General features: G+C 47.5%; 1 protein-coding gene across 1 annotated transcript in view; it reads right to left on the reverse strand.

Annotated features, from left to right (window-relative positions):
* Positions 1–17,269, reverse strand: part of B4GALT1 (beta-1,4-galactosyltransferase 1) — a 50,053-nt gene that overhangs the window by 16,559 nt on the left and 16,225 nt on the right. Inside the window, exon 2 of the mRNA XM_045840605.1 lies at positions 6,198–6,433. Within this exon, the coding sequence (XP_045696561.1) occupies positions 6,198–6,433 (236 nt within the window). The remainder of the gene's footprint in view (positions 1–6,197; positions 6,434–17,269) is intronic.

Genomic DNA, 17,269 nt, shown 5'->3' on the forward strand with positions numbered 1-17,269 from the left:
GCCCAGGCAGCTCTCCTCAGTAATGGGCAGACTCATGAGTCTGTTTTACCCCAATTCATCTGGACCTCATTTAGGAACCAGCTGGCTGGCCCAGGGACAGAGGTGAGCTTCTGAGAATGGTGACAGATACTTCTACTCATTGAAGGTACAAAGGACTCTCTCCAAACCTGCCCACACTTGATCCCAGACAAGCAGCCTGGAACCATCTCACAACAGTACACAGATGGAAAATATTCCAAAGCCAGAGAAAGCCAGGGCCCCCTCTACTTTCCCTCACACCCCAGCCTTTCAGGCCAGGGCTTACCTGTTAGCATGATAATTAGGCAAGCCTCACAGAGGGTTCTGAGGCTGTTACCCCAAAGGCATGTTCCCCCTCCCCCCATGACCCAGTGGGACAGCAGCGCCATGTGGAGGTGGACCTGCTCCTCAGTGAGGGGAAGAGAGGCATTCCTTAGGCTTCATGTGATCTCTATCCAATCCCAGCTGCACCACCCAGCCATCACAGGACCCAAGGAAGATACTTACCTTCAGGAGCCTTCCCTCAGCAAGAACAATGAGAATAACCATTTGCCTCACCGGAAGGTTGTCAGGGTCAAAATTCAAAGTGAGACCCTGAAAGATGTTCAGTCCAAAGGACCAGAACTGTAGAGTTTCATGACCATAAACAGCCACCACAGGGTTAAAGTAAGTACTCTGCATTTTTCCTGGAAAGGGAGGTCACCCCAAGGGCTGTGTCCTAGGCAGTCTGCTCTGGCCAACAAGGAGCAGAAAACTCTGGGGAAAAGCCCCGGGGAGGAGCTGGGCAGATTCCCAAGGATTGTGACTTGGCCTGACTGAGAAAGGAGGCTTCACCTCCACGAAGCACTGCCCTCACTAGAGAACGGGGAGCAAGGGGTCCTGAGAGGAGTACAAGTACAAGGGCAGGAGTCACAGGGAGTGACTCTGTGCTCCAAACCTTGACTGAGCACCTAGAGCCATAGGTCAAGGAGACAGAGGCAGTCAGGCCCAGGAGCTGCAAGTCCAGGGGCCACTGGCTGGGCTGAGCACGCACTTAGGCGATCACCCCTCATGGCTCGCTGGGATGCGCTGAGTGGCCTGCAAGCAGCAGGCAGGGAGACGTCAGCTCCACTTGGGGCTTCGTGGAGCTAATAAGGTTGGAACGGGGTGGCTAAATGATGGCCAGGAAGAGAGCAGGTAGGGGAGGGAAGGCAGGCAAGCAGGGCAGAGGGGACAGCAGAAGCACAGACACCAGGCAGGAGCAGAGTATAACCGGGTGAGGATGAAGAACCCAGTATCACTGTGACACAGGGTGTGAATGAAGCCTGAGGAAGAAGTGGCTGGAGATAGGTCAGAGCTGGATTGCAGAGGGTCCTGGATGCCGAACTCAGGGCTTCAGATTCTGCAGACCCTTGCCTTTGGGCATTGGGGACATACTGAAGGTTTAAAGAGAGGGCGTGACATGGTAGAACTAGAAAGATCTTGGGCGACTGAGTGAATCAGAGGTGCCAGAAAATATGCAAATGGACTTGGAGAGACCAGTCCTGGGCGCTGGCTGTAGGACAAAGGGCTGCTGTGATGATTACAAACTCACCTGGCCAGCTGGGCCTCCATTCTTCACCTGTGGGTAACTTTTATGATGGTTAATCCCACAAACATCCTGTGTGTATTTAGGGCTGGTGCTGCCAGGTGGCAACCTGTCTTCCCTTCACTTTGGGTAACTTTAGTTTCCTTTCCTCATTAAAGTATGACAAAGTGTAGTAAGCACCCCACCCCACCTGCTATGACGTCTTAAAGTACACTTCTGCGTCAGTGTTTAGTGCTGGACCTCAGGTGGGACCTCTGTGGCTCAGAGCGGCACGTTTGGCCCCAAAGGGCTGGCAGTGCCAGCACTCTTATGGGATTCTCAAACACTGGAGGGCTAGGGCAGAAGACCTGAGGACAAACAGCAATGCTTGTACTCCATCTCAACTGGTAACCGCGCCCCACCCCAACACTTATTGTGAGGTGTAAGTTCTTCAGGTGATTGGAAGAGCCTAAACCAAAACAGGGTGGTTAACAGCTTAATATGGATGGGGTAGGAACCACAAAAGCCTGTGAAAGGTCACCCCCTGTGGATGGAGCTCGAGACACAACCCTATTGCGAAGAAGCAGGTAGGCTTGACATGGCATCTACATCCCCTGAGATTCCATTACCTGACAGGTCTCTGTATTATGTCTTTATCCGCTACCCTTTGACCCCACAGAAGCCACACGAATGAGAGGGAGAGTCTTGACATTGGTACTGAGTGACTGAGTGGGGACAGAGCAGGAGAGCAGTAAAGAGTTTATTACCATAATACTGAGTAGAGAAAATAGGCCAGAAGAGGGCTGGGGAGAAGAAAATCAGATCATAGCAGTAACTGCTAATGTTTACTAAGGGTTCACCATGTGCCAGGTGCTTCACAGCCCCATGTGGTAGGTACACTCAAACCTTGCTGTCCCACCGATGAGGAAACTGAGGAACTTAGCTGAGCTCAAATGGAAGAACTCAAGCCTAAGGTCACTAGCTGGGAAGAGGCACAGCAAGAACCCAGGAAGTCTAAGCTGGAGCTCACTCCCAGCCCTGGAGAGCCAGCTTCGAGAAGCTCTTCAGAGGAGGGACTGAGTGGCCGTGAGGGGAGAGTTACTGTGCATGCAGTGAGTGGGCACTAGGGATCAGGCCCAGGGTTTGAGCTCCAGCACTACTGGCATTTATATGACTTTCTACTTCCCTTCTCTGAGCCTCAGTTTCTCCACCTGCAAAGTAGAGCAGACATTTTCACACAATCTGGCCTTGGGGGTCCAGGCAAATCCCAGCAAAGACTGAAGGGGAAGTGAGGGGATAGAGGTTCTGTTCTTAATAACCTGTTTGAGAACCCCTGGACTAGATGTCTGAGGCCCCTCCTATTTTAAGCATTCATTCTCTCTAATCTTAAATGGGGCTGGGGATGAATGGTCAAAATGAGAGCAGGGTGTCTGAGACAGGAGACACAAGAGGCTCTAATGATGCCTATCTGCTCAACAGTACATAAAGGTCAAAGGCAGATGCTTTGAACTCACTCTCCTTGTCTAAAACAACTATCAAACAGAGAACCCAAGGAGTTTCTAAGTCAAATGGGGGAATGATGCAAATGTTTCTCCCTTGGCCTCTTTCCTTCAAAGGTTTAGGTTTCCTGTCACCACTCTGTGTTTGTTCTTTATAACTGTGAGACAGATCATCTTTACTGGAAAGGTAGGGCAAAACCCAAGTTTCTCCTTAGTCTTGGTTATCTCAAAATCAGGCTGTATTTTTCCAAGAAACCAGGGTGGAGTTGGAACAGAAAAAAAAAAAGTTATCATGGGGAGAGGGAGATAAAGAGGAAAGACTCTCTTAATGTAGAAAGTTAAGATTCTCTTAAGGAAGGAAAAGATGTAGAGGCAAAAAGACACGGGTGGGGTGGTGGGGAGGGGAGATAATACTGACAAGGCTAGAGGGGGGAAAAGACATATATATGTTTGAAAAACTAGAAAGAAAGCATTTCCAACGCTGAGTTGCAAGTGGGAAAGATAAGAAAGGGAGGGAGAACTGGGGTTCTTGGTATCCTAGCGAAAGTAAAGAGGTGGGGGCTGCCTCCTTCCCCCCAAAGTGTGACCCACAGAACAGTCGTTACTTGAGATGGTTCTTGGAAAACCGTCCTCCAGACAAACAAGCTCAGGCAACACCGTGTGCTGAGACCTGCCTCGCAGTGTTTGGTCCAGCACCCCTCCAAGGCATCCGGCCTCGGCTCTCTGTTTTGGAAAGCACACTTTGAGAAAAGTCCCGACTTAGGCAGTGCCTAGTGTTAGCAGCTCGGCGGTGTCACTGGTCCACGCTGGCTTGCTTAGCTTTTCCGCCAGTGTGGACCGGGGCAGGTAGGAGCAGATAGCTGGTATAGGACATGCGAAAATCTGTTGTTTGAAACCTGAGGATTATCTGTATAAATTAAGTGATAGGAATTTAAGACGGTGGCTAAATTTCTCTGGTCCAATATTTGTTTTGACTTTGTAATTGAACAGGAAAGTCTTACATTCACCAAAACTTTAACATATCTATGCACTGGCACATCCCCTCTAGTCTTCCTTGACCTCAGTCACCTAAATTCAAAAGCTCAGCATCATCACTGACTCTTCTACCCTCTTTATGCAAATATATATTTTAATGCAACTCAGATGTAATCCAGACCACAGCCGTCCATCTGCTGCTCAGGAAGATTTGTCGGAGGCCATCAGATGCCTTGATGAGTAAGATCTAACAGCACTGTGTCTACAGTGTATTACTCATCTACTGGCATGATAACTATCAAAGACAGGAAGGAGATGCAGCTGGCATGATTTGTACTTTTTCCTGCTGGTTCCTGGTGATGGTGGCTTTCTCTTCCAGGCACTCACTGCCATTGCTTTAACAATGGACTCCTGAATCTTACTATAATCAACATGTGCTCACTGGCATCACACAAGAGTTCCTTGGTGACACGGCTTTTCTTAAACACATACTTGTTGGATTGAAGTGGTCTGGCATTTACTAACTCACTCTTACATTCACCAACATTATTCTACGGTGAGTGACCCACAGCTATCTTGCTGACAGATTTTTCTCAGGGCCCTGGTCTGTGCCTCACTTGGCCAAGGGACTCAAACAGTCACCTGCTCTCCCAACCTTGAGCTTCCGCTCCCTCATAGATGGGGCTGTTCTGCTCTTTCCTGACAGACTCAGCTCCAACATCTGGCCCTACAACCTCTGCTGCCTTTACTACCCAACGGTCATCTCAATCTCTAGGAACATGCAAGGCTCCTTTTTCCTTAAAGTCCCTATTCACTGGCCCCAGCTGAGATGTCCATGTATCCTATGAGTACCCCAGAAGAAGCAGTTAAATTGGATAAATTTGAAGCTGCCTAAAAGTCTGACATCTAAATGGGGGTTTTTATTTTCTAAAAGGAAAATACAGCCATGGCTGCTGTGGCTCAGCTGTTTGGAGCATCATCCCATAAACCGAAGGACTGTGGGTTCAGTTCCCATTCAGGGCACGTGCCTGGCTTGTAGGTTCTGTCCTTGGTTGGGGCACACCTGGGGGATGGATACTACTATCTCATGTGGGTATTTCTCTCTCACATCGATGTTTCTCTCCCTCTCTTTCGCCCTACCTTCCCCCATCTCTAAAATCAATGGCCATGCCGTGTCCAGCATGGCTCAGTGGTTTGGGCATCATCTTGAAAAGCAAAAGGTCACTGGTTCAATTCAATTCTCAGTCAGGGCACATGCCTGGGTTGCAGGCCAGATCCCTGGTTGAGGCATGTGAGAGGCACCTGATTGATGCTTCTCTCCCTCTCTTTCTCCCTCCCCTCTCCTCTCTCTGAAAATAAGTAAATAAAACCTTCCAAAAATAATAAAATCAATGGGCATATCTTGGGTGAGGATTAAAAAAATTAAAAAAAAAAAAACACAGGTACCTACAGACATAAAGTAATCAGTGCTTTATTTAGAAAGAACTAGAATTATTATTTTTCTCTCAATTTTGTTGGAAGACTACTTCCAGAAAAAAGAACCAGAAGCCCAAACAAAGTATTCCAGCAATTTCCCTTACCTAGAAGAGTTAATAGCAATAAGCAAGTACATTGTATGGTATTTAGCTTATCTATACTCATTAAGATAAGAATGTACTACTACTGAGTTTTAAAATGTCACACACCCAGGAAATCATTTCTTTTCCTTCTAGCCTCTTTATTCACACTGCTGGGCATATCCTTGGGTGAGGATTTTTTTTAAAAAGTAACAAATACCCACACACAGAGCTACCCAGAGACAGAAAGTAATCGGTGTTTATATGGAAAGAATTAGAATTATTATTTTTCTCTCAATTTTGGTGGAAGGCTACTTCCAAAAAAAAAAAAAACAAAAACCAAGTAAAACATCCTAGCAATTTCCCTTGCCTAAAAGAGTAAACAGTGACAAGCAAGTACACTGTATGTCATTTAGCTTATCTACACTCATTAAGATAAGAAGGTACTATTACTGAGTTTTAAAATGTCACATACCTGGGAAATCACTTCTTTTCCTTCTAGACTCATTACTCTCAAATACTGTACCATATTTACACACACACACACACACGCACACACGCACACACACACACCCATCCTCGCCCCATCTTCCCAGACCTCACCTGATTGATAACATAGACGCCATAGTCCAACTGCTGCCGTTGGAGGATTGGGTGCAAGTAATACAGCCAGTACTTGAGGTGTTCCTGCCGGTTGCGGAATGGAATAATGATGGCCACCTTGTGAGGAGAGACGCAGTCCTTGGGGGCGTAGCGACCACCCACCTTCACCTCGGGGTTCTGTTTTGCCAGAAGCGTCAGGTCCACAGGCGCCTTAAACTCGATCAGCAGGGGCCCAACTAGAGGGGTGGAGGGAAGGAGATGTTAGCAGGCCACAGGACTCGCTCCCTGCTTTGCAGACGTGTCAGATAGCCTGAGTGCAGGAGACAGCCCTTCCTGAGAGGCAGCAGGACCATGGAAAAGGCACTCATGGCCTGCACTAGATACTGTATCTAGCAATAGTGTGACCAACCACTGCAGGAAACGCGTATCAGGCAGACCTGGATGGCTGGTCACCCAGGAAGCACTCACCTATGCAGGACACGTTACCTTCAGAATCTGTGTTTCCCAACTGTATAATGAAAATGGGGCAATTCTCGCTCTGACATCCTGATGGGCTGTTGTTAGGATCAGAGAACACAGAGAAAACACAGCCTCAGAAAACCTGAGGTTGAGACCTAGCTCTGCCACCTCCCAACATGTGGCTTTGGACAGGTTCTTTCTGAACTTAGCCTAATTGAGACAAGGGGTGTGAGTGTGCACATGTACACATGTGTGTGTGCATCGGAGAGTTCAGTGTTGAGAAAATCAGAAAGGCAGCCATGGAGCCATGTCTCATGGGTTGATGCACAGGAGAAACAAACTTGATGGGAAGGGCTGGAGGAAATGAGACCCCAGAAGAGACCAAGGGGGAAGGGGAGAAGAAAACAGCTAGAAAGAACATCAGAGAAGAATGCTTAGGGAAATTAAGGAGTGAAGGAATAACAGAGGAAATAAAGAAGGGAGGAAAAGTCAGGGATGCCTGCAAAGTGTCTGGCCTGGAAGAACATGGCTCCAGAGGAGAATGAGTCCATTGGAGAGCCCTTTGGCTTAGATGAAAAACTGATGAGATGTGGATGGTGGACTTTTAGGTAGTGGCAAGTTAGGAAGAGGGAAAGGCGAAGGTCAGGATCCTGATACAGACCTGGAAGCCCTTGTTTCCTAAACAGAAACAGGTGGAGCTAAGAGAGAGCTGCTGGGGAGGGCCCCTCATGCAGCAGAGATGGTGAGTGCTGTGGGAAGGTGACTGGCCCGGGGACACACAGGGGATTGGGACGGAGTCATTGAGCCCAGGTCCCCAATGTTCCCTGTAGGCCAGATCTTCTCAAAGCGGGTTCCAGGAAACACTAATTCCCAGCAAGATGCTCAGTGGAAAAATATGTCCCTGGCCACATCAGCATAGGAACTCTGCCTGCTAAATCCTGCCTCAGGAAAGTCATATGTCACAGGCTCTGAGAAGCCGTGCAATCCAGAAACCCCTTCACTTTACTTAACCCACCCTCTCCCAAACTTACTGGGGAACAGTAACCTTTGTGCCATCTGATCAGGGGGCACACTTTGACTATTGTTACTCTAGTGTAACCTAACCACCTTTACCTATAAAGCAAACTCGTCATTAGAACAAAAGAAGGAACCTACAGAACAGAGGCGAGAACGTTGACCACAAACTCAGAGCAAGTTCACGTGAAACATGCTCGTGAGAACCAGTGTGCAGCCCTGTCACCTGTTTAGCGATGATATGTGGCTCTCCAAGTGCCCCTGTCCCCAGAGATCACTCACTCTCCTAAAATGAGACAGCCCAAGAAAGCTGGGACTCTTGCTTCTCTGGCGCAACCACAGGTGCAAACTCACCATCTCCTCCTCCCCCCAACCCCTCCCTAGTCCCCTACTGCACTCCACTCACCATCTTGCCCTCCCATGCTGACCCAGTTCCACCATCATGGGACCTGTTCCCACTCATTTTCTTCTGAGATACAGCTCTGATCTACTCTCCCACTAAAACCTCCGATGGCTCTAAGGCCGTGTTACACGGGAAGGCCAAATCTCTTAACTTGGCAACAAGGCCCTTCAGCCTCAGCTCTACCTCCTTCCCACTCTTACAAATCAGGCCTATGACCACATTCTTCCCATTGCCAGAAATGCCCTTCCTCTTTCTTGTAACAGCCAACTCTGCATTGAAAGAGAGACCAGAATTTTAGCAGCAAAGCCCCAATGTGGCCTTGACCTTTTCCCTCCTTCATTACCACAGAGCTCAAGGAGCAGATCCCCTGGGGGCAGGAGGGAAGCCTCAAGGTACCAAAGCTCTGGTGCCTTCCTGGCCATGCACCTCCCTCTCTGGAGGGACAGGGGTCTCACAGATCAGTCCCTCACCTGACTACTGGTTCCGGTCTCGAAGGGTGCCATCAGTGGAGTGGGCTCTCGGTCTAAGTAAGGGCTAACCCTGGAGTGTTTTTGTTTTTTGTTTTTTGTTTTTTTCCCCAAAACTACCATCAGAATCACTTGAGGCAGTGTGTAAAAATATGAAATCTCAGACTTGTACCCTAGAGAGCCGACTCAGCAAATCTTGGGAAGGACCTAAGTGGATAATTAACAAGGAGCCTAGGAGATTCTGCTTGTGCACATTGGGCAACAGACAGATGATCTTCCCATCCTCACAAATCTTGGGGCTTTCAGGCAAGGAGGGCCCTTAGGGTCTCCCACAACTCACACGCCATGGAAGCAGCCCTTCTGCACAGTGCCCCGGACGACGCCTTCCGGGAGGCCCTGCTGCACAGTGCACTCGTGAACAACATGAGAAAAGATCTGTCATTGGTCTCTTCTCACTTCAGAGGGCCCCACAACATCTGCAAACTCCCCAGCCCCACTGCACCTTTGCTGCTCAAGATATTGCTAAACATAACCCCATTTTCAGGAACGCAAGAGGCATCTGGACTGTCACCCTACTGACTTGCTCACATTTTCTGAAACCAGCCCAGAAGACAGGAATTCACACTTGCGCTGCCTAGCTTTCTGAAGCACACACCTGCAGGCTGGTCTTAGTGGTTCCCCTTTCAGGAGTTCCAGAAAGGTGGTTCTGAGGTTTCTGGGACAGAAGAGAGGATGCCTGGGCCCTGGTTCAGCTCCATCAGTGTTTTGCTGGATGATCTATCTTTAGGCAAGCACCATCTGCTTTCAGCATACTGGTTTCCCATTTATAAATGGCAAGGACTGGAATTCAACCTGCTCCAGAAGAACTCTTATCTGCCACCACCCTCACTGGCTCCTCCAGTGGTTCGTGTGGAGCCTTATCATTGAACAGCCTCTTCTCACTCGCCTGCCTGTCTTTGTGCCCCCTCGCAAGCCCTATCATGTCTCCAACGGACTGAGAGCACACTGACGGTTGGATCCTACCCCCCTTGCCCACTCTGGCAATTCCTTCCCCACCTTCTCTCTGTGAAGCCTCCACAGCTCTGAGAATACTGCACATCACACCTCTGAGAGTGGGTAGCACCTAGCAGTCAATGGCAGCTCCAGACCTGGAACAGAATGCCTTCTTGGATCCAGTGCCAGCCAGGTGGCCTCCCCTGAATGCCCTGTAAATCTGCCACGCTGCAGGGGCTGTCCTCTGCTATCTGCCTGGCCCAGTCCCAGTGAGAAAATCCATAGAGCTCAGACTCCAGGAGGGCAGTGACCAGCTCTGCCCAGAACCTTGCAGAGCTACCAGGTCTCAAAGCCACTGCTCGAGGCTTCTGGGAGAGGTGAGGGGAAGAAGCAAAGGATGGAAGGCTTCGTCACAGTCCTCAGGCTAAGCCAAGGCTCCCTTGCTGTGAGGCGCACGGTGTGTGCTACCACAGGCCCTCGGCCCCGCTGGGCTGGCTTGTGTGTTTTCTTGGCTCTGGGAGCTGGGAAGCAGGGTTACGTAAGCAGATGAGCAGATGTGAGCCTGTCCTTCACTCTCCCAGCTAAAGCCCTGCCACGTGGGCCTCTCAGCTGGGAGCCCAGGTCATGGCCTTGCGTGTAAGTCGCTCAATAACTTCAATGTGTGAGCTCAACTCAGACAAATTCCACTGCTCCCTTGCTCAGCACAGCAAACCCAAACACACACACGATCCTCCATCAAAAGCCCTTCCAATCTACAGCCAACCCAGCACAGACTCCCTGCCTCACTTGCTTGATAGCTAGACTAGCTGAATCCTCTAGCCCCAGCAAAACAGGCTGGAACATGCGAGTCACTGCTTCCCAACTGACAGCCAGTGCTCCAGACACAAACCTTGGCCAGGTGCTGGGTAGTGACAATGTTTCACCAGCCTGGACAAAACGGCAACAAGGGAGTGTAGGTGGTTCTTCATTAGCTAAGTGTAACCAATGTATCCGAATGTCCTTTCCTCTAAGATCGAGACTTTACTCTTTAAATATTAAGATGTCCTGTTTTTATGAAATAATTACAATTGATTTTGGTGCTGGATTGGAAGCCATGGGTCAAGCCCCTCAGTTTCTTTTTAAATTTTCCTGAGCAGTGAATTCAAACATTTGGGAAATGATTTTAGGAAAGCTGGGATGCTGGAACGTCTTCCTTGGCCACGCCTCAGTCCTGACAGTACATGGCACAGCCCCTCTTCAAGCTCTCTCCTCCCCAACTACAGTGTTGCTCCACAGGCACTGTGGGTGGGCCACTTCTCTCTGCACCCATCTTCCAAGAGCTAGATATGCACTGGAAGCTGAGCCAGGTACTACCAAATCCCCAGGCTTGGGAATGACAGCAATTTGCAGTGGTCACATGAATTCATGGTACCCCCCTGTGGCCCCTTAGACTAGAAATGAGAAGCACCATCTACTGCACAGGGCTCATCCTAAACCTTCCCTCTGGTCCTTCAGGGAAGAGAAGCTCTCCAGAGTTCTCCAAGGACTTAGTCATCACCAATCCAACAGCTGCCTGGCCTCGGCTCAAACATCACTACCCCTAGGAAGCCTTCTTAGACCACTCAAGACTGGTTCTTACCATGCTATTTTTCTTTATCCCTTTGGGTAGAGCCTTAAAACTAAACAATAAATATTTTAAAATATAACCCAAGGACAAGAAATGTGACTTCCTCCTTCATCCCTTTCCTAATAAGGAAGCGTCTCCCAAAATAAAGATTTCAAAACATATTACTTAGTGGCTAGAAAACAGGAATAATCTATTTCTAATGTTACTTGATATGCGTCAGGCACGCTGCACACCGAACACAGTTTCCACACCTACTGCTCTTTCTGCCATCTAACCATCCAGGCCGCTTATTAGACCCTGGGGAAAGAGATCTTTTTTTCAACAGGAAGCAGAGCACATCTGTGGTCTCTGGCCCCTGAATTTGGGGGCATAGAGAAAAGCAAAGTATTTGCTTGAAAGATAAAGGTACCTGTCAGAGGAAGTCTGCAGAACAGAGCCCAGGTGGCCAAGGGCAAGCTGGACAAACTGGGCACAGTGGGGCCAGCTGCTCTCCATCCACCTCTGCTCAGGAGTGGGCCTGCCATGTGCCCAAATTGCCACACTTTGTGGGTCTTCCAAAATATGACCTGAAAACAACCTGGCTAGTGACAGACCACCAGTCTCACTGGAACTGGTCTTGTTTGTGCCCTGCTCTCTCCCCGATTATAAATTCCCACCCCGCCTTCCAACAAAGGCCAAGCACTCTCATTTGCTACCCTCTTTGCTTCCAAAATGCTAGTGACCTTTCCACGTATTGTAAATGTCCTCAGACTGTGCAAGAATCACCTGGGGAAGCCACCTGCAGATTCCTGGGTCCTCCTCACCACATCTTGGGCTGGGGTCCAGGACTCTGCATTTTAACAACAAGCACTCTAGGTAATTTTAATGTGGATCCCTGGATTATATTTGGAGAAACGCTGGTATATAGGTTCACTCATTAAGCACCACCTCTACCCACCCCCTGAAACCCTCACTTAAGAGTGAGGTACCAAGAAAGACAGCTTACACTCAGGAACCACTGCATATTTCTCCTTTCTGACAACGTATGTCACATAACAACACATTTCACCTCTGGCTTTTGTAAAGGGACAGATGTCATAACTATCTTGAGCCATATGGTCTGAATGTCTACATTTTAACTCATCCCCAGCCTTAACATTTTTTTTCTCTATTTCTAATTTTATATATATTGGTCCTTTTTTATGGTGTGTATTCTTATAAGCTATCTCAAAAACCTTTGTGAAACCTACCGACTGGTAACATAACAATCCTTCAAAATTCAAACCAAATGTCATCCTCTCTTCAGTTTTCCTCAAGCCCCTTGGGTCAGTAATCCCTGCTCCAGATGCCCCAAACACCCTTGACGCTACAACAAGCCCTTCAGGATGAGGGTGCCCTCCTTCCTCCCTCAGCTCCATGAGGGCGGGGACTGTATCATTCATTTTTGTACCTGGGACAGTTTCTTACAAAGCAGCATCAACGAACACGGGCTGACCCACAGCACGAGTTAAGAAGCTGAGCCCTGACTGGTTTGGCTCAGTAGGTTGGGCATCATCCTGTGAACCAAAAGGTTGCCTGTTCAATTCCCAATCAGGGCACATGCCTGGGTTGTGGAACAAGTCCCCAGTTGGGGGCATGCAAGAAGGCAACCAATCAATGTTTCTCTCCCTCTCTCTCACTCCCTACACCCCTCACTAAAAAGAAACAAAATCGTAAACAGAAAAAGGAGAAGCAGCAGCAGCTGCTGAACCAACAGAGCAGGGAACCACTTTGCCTTCAATGCTTGAAAATCTAGATTGCTGTCCTAATATACATCTACAAACAAGGTCACCAAGGGCAAAAACACTTCCCTTTCTGGGCTCTTAAGATGACTTTGGGTCTAGGAACAGCACCTAGATGAACACATCCCCGACCCTCAATTTTAATAAGTTTCTTACAGGTTCCAGGCCTACAACTCAAACTCTGTGGCAGTGGACAACCTAATGAAATGTTCCATGTCCTCATCTAAACCTCACACTGTCACATCAAACAAGTGCTGCACCAAATACCACTTGTTCCTTGAGAGGATAACTCCAAACCTCAAATTCTGATGGGGGCTGTGAGATCACCAGAAAACCCTTACTTAAGCAGTCATTCAGTCCAGGGTCCTGTCACCAAGTGTACCAAGGCCTAAACCTAAGGGAGCAAAGCCATGGTCAGATTCCATCACCTTGAAGAGTCTGGATCCTCTTTGAACCAGAATGAAGAAGAATCCTGGCAGACCAGAGCTGGAGGAACCTTCAGAATTGTGTTTCAGCCCCATGGTTACACATGAGGGTTTGAAATTGAAGGCCAGAGAGACTGACAGACTTCCTCAAGGACATTCTTGGAGTGCCCTCCCCCACAACAAAAAAAGCCACCTTCGTTTCCCCCTTATTAATCCTTTAGGTTCTCGTGTTCATGGATACATCCACACAGTGGACAAATCGCAGCATGCATGCCCCTCGACTCTCCCTATGCTGCGCACATGGAGATTCTATCTCAGAATCCTTTTCGCCCGAGGGTTCTAGGAGCTACCCATGGATCCTGGGTGGCATAAAAATGAATCTTATTTGACATCACTAACATAAACCCTCCTTAAGTGCATTTCTGTACCACATGGCCAGGGCTCCTGAATTCTGAGGCAGGGGAATTAAAGAGAATACTGAGAAACCTCTGGAGCACTTGGGGCATGACAGTACACTTCTGTCCTGGGGTGACCCAAAAAGGTTCTCTTTTCTTTTTCTTTTTCTTTTTTATTGAATTTATTGCAGCAACATAGGTTAATAAAATTATATACTATAATACATCATCTGTATATTGTATTCACCAACCAAAGTCAAGTCTCTTTCCGTCACCATTTATCTTCCCTTAACCCTCTTGTACTCCCCTACGTGGGTGAAAGGTTTTCACCCACGGTGCAACCACAGAGATGTAAGGCCCAGAGGTCAAGAAACAGTGCTGGGGATCACAGGCTTTTGAAGCCCAGTAAACAGGCTTCCTAGTGTTTCTCCACTGGGGAAAATTGTCCTAGGAGGAATTTGTGCTTTGTTTGGTCCTGGCCCCAAAACAGATTTTCATCCTCATCCAGCCGTTCTTCCTCCCTCTCCCTCTTCCTCCCTCTCTCCCTTCCTCCCACCCTCTGCTGGAATTTGTGGAAACTATGCCTGCCCACGGTTGTGTTAGCACTACCAGGAAGAGCTAACGAGGTCAACTTGCCTGGAAATGCCATGTCAGCCCCAGGAAGATCCTGCTGTATCTCTCTCCTCTTAGAACTACAGCGCTTGTGGGAGGAATGATTTGAACTCCTTGGAAAGGATCAGAATGACAGAGTCTGGTATTTTATTTTAAGACCTCCCCATCTGGGCTGAGGCAGTCCCCCAGCCCCCTCTGAGGACTCTACTCTCAGCCTGAAGACAGTCACCAACAGGTAGCCCGGGGCCAGAATGGCAGGAGGCACCTTTATCTCCATTTCTCTTCTGACTGCTTCCCCTCCTCTGGTGTGAGAACATTTTGCTCTGCGCCTTCTTAGGTCATTTGTTAGAAAAAATATAGAAATTTGACACACAGCTCCACAGGAAGCAAATGCAATTTTCACGGGAAGCAGCATGGTAGTAGGAACAGGTCACACACCAGGGTTCAAACCCCTGTGCCACTTCTGAAAAGTCACGGGTGAGTTTCATAACCTTTGAACCTTGCCAGTGATAGCACAGTACTTAACATACAATAGACCTACAGCATATATTTGCTGAATATATGAATAATACTTGCATATGGGGCTCTAGCTGGTGTGGATCAATGGACTGAGTGTCGTCCTGAGAACCAAAGGGTCACTGGTCTGATTACTAGTTGGGGCACATGCCTGGGTTGTAGGCCATGTCCCCAGTGGGGGGGCACACAAGAGGCAACCACACATTGATGTTCCTCTCCGCTTCTCCCTCTCTTTCTCTAAACATTAAGTAACTAAAATCTTAAAAAAAAAAAAAAAAAAAAAAAAGCCTTGTATGTGGGCCTTACACTCTAAGAGGCAAAGTCATTCTCAACAGAATTCAACAGAGGCTAAGGGGCCATAAAGATTGACTGTTTGCTAAGGAGATCCAGCGGAGTTTAGCTATACCACAACACCTAAAATGTAGCAGGGATGTCCGACCTTTTGGCATCTCTGGGCCACACTGCTGAAAGAAGAGTTGTCTTGGGCCATACATTAAATATACAAACACTATCGAAAATTTTAAAAAATCTCATCATGTTTTAAGTAAATTTACCATTTTGTGCTGGGCCACAGGTTGGACACCCCTGATAGAGGAACTAAGGGTATTAGCACAGTTACAGAAAAAGAGGAGTGCTGGTGCGACTGCACAGAACAAAGAAAAAGGGTCATGTTCAAACAGAAGACATGGGCAATGTGGACAGACAGATGACAGACTCAGAGAATATATCTGCGATGTCTGAGACCAGCAAGGGATGAGTATCCAGAATGTATTAAAAAGTCCTGCATATCAACAAGAAAAGTATAAGAACCTCAATGAAAAAACAAACAGCTAGAGGATTATTATGAATAAGCTATTTACAAGAGAGGAATCCCAAAGGCCATCAGGCATATGAAGATGTTATTTGTAATCAGAGAAAAGCAAGTTAAAACAAGAGCTTTCCCAGCACATTTATTCATCTGGCAAAAATTAAGAAGCTGGTTAATGCCAAGTATTTGTGAGGTGCAGAGATGCTCATGCTCCACTGGTGAAAATGTGAACAGGGGTTGACATTCAGGGGTGGTACCCAGCACTCTCAAATTAACATAAATATACACACACAGGTCCATAGAGGACTTGCTCCAGAAGTCTGTCCCTTACAGCAGTACTTGTGGAGACAGTGTGGGGGGTCTATCATTAAGAAAGGGAGAAAGAGCCCTGGCTGGCGTGGCTCAGTGGATTGAGCGTGGGCTGCAAACCAAAGCATCTCGAGTTCGGTTCCCGGTCGGGATACGTGCCTGGGTTGCAGGCCACGGCCCCCAGCAACCGCACATTGATGTTTCTCTCTCCCTCTCTTTCTCCCTCCCTTTCCTCTATAAGGATAAATGAATAAAATCTTTAAAAAAAAAAAAGAAAGGGAGAAAGAAAATTGGTGTGAACACCATGGACACTAGATGCACACACAGCAACGCAAATGACCCTTAAAAACAAGGGTGAGCACCTGGAGCCTTTTCTTGGTTTCTAAATACCATCTTCTACTAAAAACAACCAGGGCTGGTCAGAGAAATGGCTGATTCCAGGGCTCAGTCAGGGACCGAGAAAGAGGAACCTAGAACATCTTGTTGTACCTAATAAGAAGGAAGTCCTCAAATATTTTAAAAGGACACAGGAGTCAGACTGAAGGGCATCTCACTGGCCAAATATGGGACAGTCTCAGCATCAAAATAAATAATCCTAGTAAAGGATTATGAGCTACTAAATAAAGTAAGGATCCATAAGTCTGCACTGAATTAACAGGGGAGAAGGGAAAGCTCTTCCCCACAGGAAAATGCCAACTAATAAACCCAGAAGGAATGACAATGGAATTAGATTACCAAAAACCATAGTAACTGATTCAGGCAAGAATCATCAATAGATGCTAAATACCAGGAAATAACAGGATATTTACATAACCTCTAAGTAAATGCCCATAATATATGTTTTAAAAAATCATTACAATTTCTATTGCTTTTCAAGTTCATAATATACTTTTTAATTAAAAAATGGTAAAATAGTACCAGTAACTTCATAATGGAGAAGTGGCAGATGCCACCGTAACAAAGTGATCGAAGTTCACGTGGCCAGTGAGGACCGAATTAATAGCATGTGCCTCCAGACCTGGTACACTGACAACTCAGCACTGCTGGTGTGGTATTCTTGTCAGAAGTGCACAATCTCATCACAAGGAAACATCAGATGGGCCCAAATTGAGGGGCTTTCTACAAAATAACTGGCACGCACACTTCAACAATGTAGTGCTGTGTGATACAAAGAAAGGCTCGGGCATCACTCCAGATTAAGAGACTAGAAAGACATGACAACTGAATACAATGCATGGTCTTTGACAAGGACATTCTTGGGACAACTAACAAATCCTCCTTAGGTCTCTAAGTGAGACAGAATTT

This window comes from Phyllostomus hastatus, unplaced genomic scaffold (genome assembly GCF_019186645.2).
Source record: "Phyllostomus hastatus isolate PE091 unplaced genomic scaffold, TTU_PhHast_1.1 phas_contig_34, whole genome shotgun sequence".
Taxonomy (NCBI): domain Eukaryota; kingdom Metazoa; phylum Chordata; class Mammalia; order Chiroptera; family Phyllostomidae; genus Phyllostomus; species Phyllostomus hastatus.